The 5,238-nt window shown below is 42.4% G+C and overlaps 1 protein-coding gene across 1 annotated transcript in view; it reads left to right on the top strand.

Moving 5' to 3' along the window:
- LOC101854292 (CD151 antigen) overlaps positions 1 to 4,486 on the top strand; it is a gene marked incomplete at its 5' end in the record, with an annotated part of 8,641 nt that extends 4,155 nt beyond the window's left edge. The window contains 3 exon segments of the mRNA XM_005110297.3: positions 870 to 968; positions 1,713 to 1,871; positions 2,893 to 4,486. Coding sequence (XP_005110354.2) covers positions 870 to 968; positions 1,713 to 1,871; positions 2,893 to 3,039 — 405 coding nt within the window.
- Positions 4,487 to 5,238: the final 752 nt, after the last annotated feature.

Here is a 5,238-nt window from a genome sequence, read left to right on the forward strand (position 1 = left end):
TATGTTCACTTTCTTTCTGTATGTTTGTCTTCTGATGGTATGTTCACCTTCTGACTGTATGTTCACCATCTGACCATATGCTCATCTTCTGGTGGTATGTTCACCTTCTGACTGTATGCTCACCTTCTGGTGGTATGTTCACCTTCTGACTGTATGCTCACCTTCTGGTGGTATGTTCACCTTCTGACAATATGTTCATTTCCTTACTGTATGTTTGTTTTCTGTTGGTATGTTCACCTTCTGACTGTATGTTCCCCTTCTGACCGTGGGTTCACATACTGACCATATTTTCACCATCTGATGGTATGTTCACCTTTTGGCTGTATGTTCACCTTAAGACAATATGTTCTCTTTCTCAATGTATTTTTGTCTTCTGATGGTATGTTCGCCTTCTGACTGAATTTTCAACTTCTGACAGTTCACTTTCTGAGAATATGTTCACCTTCTGACAATATGTTCACCTTCTGGCAGTTTGTTCACCCTCTGGCAGTTTGTTCATCTTCTGACAATATCTTCACCCTCTGGCAGTTTGTTCATCTTCTGATGAAATGTGGTTTGCTCTTTTTTCCTATCAAACATCTATTGTCCTGATCTCTCCTCCTCCTTCTGTTTTATGTTTGTTACTCTCTTGTAACGCTTCTAATCTTCAGCACTTATATGACCTTATTGTTTTGCGAGCACCGTAAAACCTGTACTAAAACTAAAATGACAGTTCACTTTCTGACAGTTAGTTCACCTTCTGATGACATGTATGTTCACCCTCTGACAGTATGTTCACCTTCTGACGGTATGTTCACCTTCTGACAATATGTTCACCCTCTGGCAGTTTGTTCACCTTCTGACAACATGTTCACCTTTTATCTGTTCAGATCCACGAGGAGCTGACGAGGAATCTCAACAAGACAATGTCCACCCAGTACCTGGTGGACTCTGAGGTGACGCGCGCGGTGGACGCCATGCAGGCTGATGTGAGTGGCCTCTACACGTGTGTCCTGTGCTACTGATGTGTTGTTATTTGTGTGCTGGTGTGTTGTCTGTGTGGTGTGTTGTCTGTGTGGTGTGTTGTCTGTGTGGTGTGTTGTTTGTGTTGTGTGTTGTCTGTGTGATGTGTTGGTGTGATATGTTCTTGTGTTGTTTGTCTGTGTGCTGTGCTACTGATGTGGTGTTTTGTTTGTCTATGTGCTGTCTGTGTGGTGTGTTGTTTGTCTGTGTGTTGTGTTGGTGTATTGTTTGTCTGTGCGGTGTGTTGTCTGTGTGTTGTGCTGTTATACTGTCTGTGCATGGGTGGTTGGCGGGTTCTCTGGTGTGGTTTGCTTCTTCTTTCCTATGAAACATCTATCGTCCTAACTTCCCCTTCTTCTTTTTTATGTTTGTTACTCTCTTGTAACACCTTTTATCTTCTGGCGCTGATATGACCTTATGCAGTTGCGAGTGCCGTAAAACCTCTACTAAAACTAAAACTAAAGCTTCAATTACCTGGATCCCTCTTCCGTCTTTTTAAAAAAAAAGTATGTTACTCTCTAGTAAAATCCTTTGGGGCGCCTATATGATCTATTTGTGTTGCAAATGCAGTAAAAAAAAAACTCTTATTAAAACTAAACTGTCTGCGTGTTGTACTGTCTGTGTGATGTACTGATGATGTGTCAGTCTGAAACTCCAGAGTGTGATATCTTTTTGCCCCACATGAACGTTTTGTCTTTCCGTGCTTCCAGTTCCAGTGCTGCGGTGCTACCTACTACACGGACTGGGAGTTCTCCCACTGGGCCGTCCATAAACCTGAGGGGGATTTGAACCTGGTGCCCCATTCGTGCTGCATCACGCCCAACACCACCTGTGCCAGCCTCCTGCACCCCTCCAATATACACCAAGAGGTGAGAGACATGGCGCGTGACCGGTGGGCTAGGGCTACTCTATAGGTCATGTGACCAACAGTCGGAGGGTGGCAACTGGTCAGAGTGGGTGGTCATGTGACAAACCAGAGGGTAGTCAAAATAAATAAATAAATAATAAGTACTTTACTTTTATCCGCCGCTTTTACCCTTTTGGGTGTCGCGGAATAAATAAGTAAATAAATAAATAAATAAATAGAAATAAATGAATGAATAAATGAAAAGTAACACTTATGCCATGGGGAAGTTTTTAGTTACAATGGCAAATATACATACGCACAAATACACATACAAAGACTACCAAATATTAAATATTACACCAATGCAGTGCAATTTAACTCTGGTCACCATTGTGCAGCACCCCTTTTTTTTTTCTTTTTTTTTTTTTTTTAGTTAAGGTTATCATGTCATGCTCAAGGACACATTATAGTGACCACACATCAAAGCGAACAGGTCATAGGGCAGTAATAGATAAATAAATAAATTAATTAATTAATTTTAGTTTCCCTCATTGTTCCCCTCATCCAGGGCTGTATCCAGGAGCTTGAGAAGTTCCTCCCCACTCTCTCTCCCTCCCCTCCTCCCTTCCACCCCCCCCCCCCCCCATCCTCTGCCCCCTCTCTTTATCGTGTCAACTCATTCCCTCATTATTGAGCGGGCGGTTGAGTTGGAGGGTGCCACTGGTAGGTCCTCCTACTTCTTCACACTGTCCACCCTCTGTTGTTTCTGTCTGTCTGTCTTACTTTTTTCCTGTCCCCGTCGTTTTATGCCCCAAAAATGTGAAATTATGCAATTCTGTTAATTTTAACAAAGAATGATAAAGGAAAATAATCAGAAATTATGCACAAAAAAAAGGTCGAATTTTGCTAAATTATGCGGGGTGCATAAAACCATGGGAACAGTTTTTCCCTTTCACTAAGTGACCATTATTGTGTCGATGTGCTCTCTTCTTTACCCAAACTAATTAAACAAACCACATTGTTGTTCTCCTCCCCTCCCCCAGGGCTGTATCCAGGAGCTGGAAAAGTTCCTACGTCTTCATCTGATCCTGATCGGGGGCGTGGGCCTGGGGCTGAGCGTGCTGCAGATCTTTGGAGTCATCTTCTCCTGCTGCTTCTCTCAGAAGATCAAGGAAGAGATGGACGTCTAGACGGCGGGGTCAGGGCAGGAGTTGGATGTCGAATTGCGGTGGTGTGGTGGTCAAGGAGGGATGACTGACTAGACGGTGTGATCGAGGAAAAGATGGACGTTGATTATGAAATGTTTTAAAAACTGTGTGGTCAAGTTGAGGACGGATGTGTTAAATGGGATGGTCGAAGAAGAGATGGACGTTCGGACGGTGCGGTCGTCAGGGAGGGGTTTGATTTCTACACGGTGTGATCAAAGATGAGATGAGCGTCTAGACAGTGTGGTTAAGTAGATGGATGTTAGAGAGGTGTGGTCAAGGAAGAGATAGATGTCTCCTCTAGACAAGGTGATTAGGAAGGAGTTGGACGTCTAGATGGTGTGGTCAAGAATGAGATGGATGTCTAGACAAGTGTGATCATGGAAAAGATGGACATCAAGTCCATGAGGTCAGGGAATGAATGGATCATGTCTAGATGGTGTGTTCAAGGAAAAGACAGGCGTCTAGATGATGGTGATGTCAAACAGAAGATGGATATCTGAACGGGATGGTCATGAAGATGGACGTCTTAGAGATGGACACCTAAACTGTGTGGTCGAGGTAAACATGGACGCCTAAACAGTGTGGTCAAGGTAAACATGGACGCCTAAACAGTGTGGTCAAATAAAAAAATGAACGTCTACTCATCTAGATGATGTGGTCTCAGTCCGGAGATGGATGTACAAACGGTGTTGTCACGTAGAAGACGGACATCTGATCAAGGGGAATGAGAGAAGAAGGGACACGTCCCTGATGCTAAATCTGATTATAATTTTATGTTAATGAAGTTTCTTTTTTCCCCACCAATCCACTGAACCTGCAGGTCTTCCGTTCTTCTTTGGCAGCGCGGCATTCTTGTCTTCATCCCTCTAGCTTTTTCTGTTTCTCCATGGTCATTTCAACTTTTCGACTGCCCAGTGTAAGACTCTGTCATATGTCACTTTTCAAAATGATGTACGGCGGGGTCTTATTCTAAACAGTCAATTTTTTGGTCATGAAGTCAAGAATGTTTCTGAGTGTTGTAGGGTCTGCTGGGGTAGTAATGCAGTGAAGTCCACTTGAACTGAACATGGTTTAAATACGAAAACGGCGTAGGAAATATCATGTAGTTGTTGTTTTCAAATCTCTTTAGCTGCGAGCATTTCGCTCTTGGCAGCGCAATGCCTCCCTCAAATTACCACACGTCCTTGTCATCTGGTCAGCGCCAGAGTAGAGCAGGCTTTGTAAGTCTGTAGGAGGAAATATCATAGAATCCGTGGGGGAGGGGGGTTTTCTTCACTGATTGAGCAATCTCTCAAAACTGAAGAAAATCCAGCGATCCCCCAGATTTCAGTTCAAGCGGGCGGCACTGTAGTTGTAAAGAGCATAGAGCATGCTGTAGAGCATGAATATGGGCTGTGTTAATAAATGAAATTATTATTATTTCTATTTCTATTACTGTGTGTGTTTTTGGTTTTGTTATGGATTTTTTTTTTAAAGAATTTTTTTTGGTTAAAAAAATATTTTTTTTTGTTAAAAAAAATATTTTTTTGAGGGGGCAGGATTTGTTGGTGCTCCTAATAATATTTGTCTGAGTCTGTTTTGCTTGCTGAGGGTCAAGGGCAGTGCCTGTCTACCTTTTTATAGCCAGCACCCACTTTTGCCGCCTACTACTACTACTAGAGGCTAACATTTTCATGCCACGTGACCCATCTGCATATATATTTCCATGCAGGGCTTTGAATACCGCCTGTGTCACTACGCGAGTGATCCCCACCACCTCCCACTAAAATTACCTGTCCCCGCAGTTTTATGTTTAAAAAAATTCTGAAATTATGCAAACTGAGCCCAAAAATGTGAAATTATGCGATTCTGTTAATTTTAACAAAGAATGATAAAAGGAAAATAATAAAAAGAAATTATGCAAAAAATGATCAAATTTTGCTAAATTATGCGAGGTGCTTAAAACCGCGGGGACAGATTTACCAAACCATCCACTTGTGGGGGATATTGCCCAGATTGGCAAGCACTGGTCTCTAGGGCTTTCTGAAACTTCAATTCTCCTTTGGGTGTTGTGTGTCATGTGATTCTTTTAAAGCAAGTATGTACTGGATGATCCATCTTGTAATTGTTATTATATGTGTGTATAAATCATACGTGTGTATCTGTGTGGACCAAAGAAAATTATTGCTGACAACTTGTGCG

This window comes from Aplysia californica, unplaced genomic scaffold (assembly GCF_000002075.1).
Source record: "Aplysia californica isolate F4 #8 unplaced genomic scaffold, AplCal3.0 scaffold00872, whole genome shotgun sequence".
NCBI lineage: Eukaryota > Metazoa > Mollusca > Gastropoda > Aplysiida > Aplysiidae > Aplysia > Aplysia californica.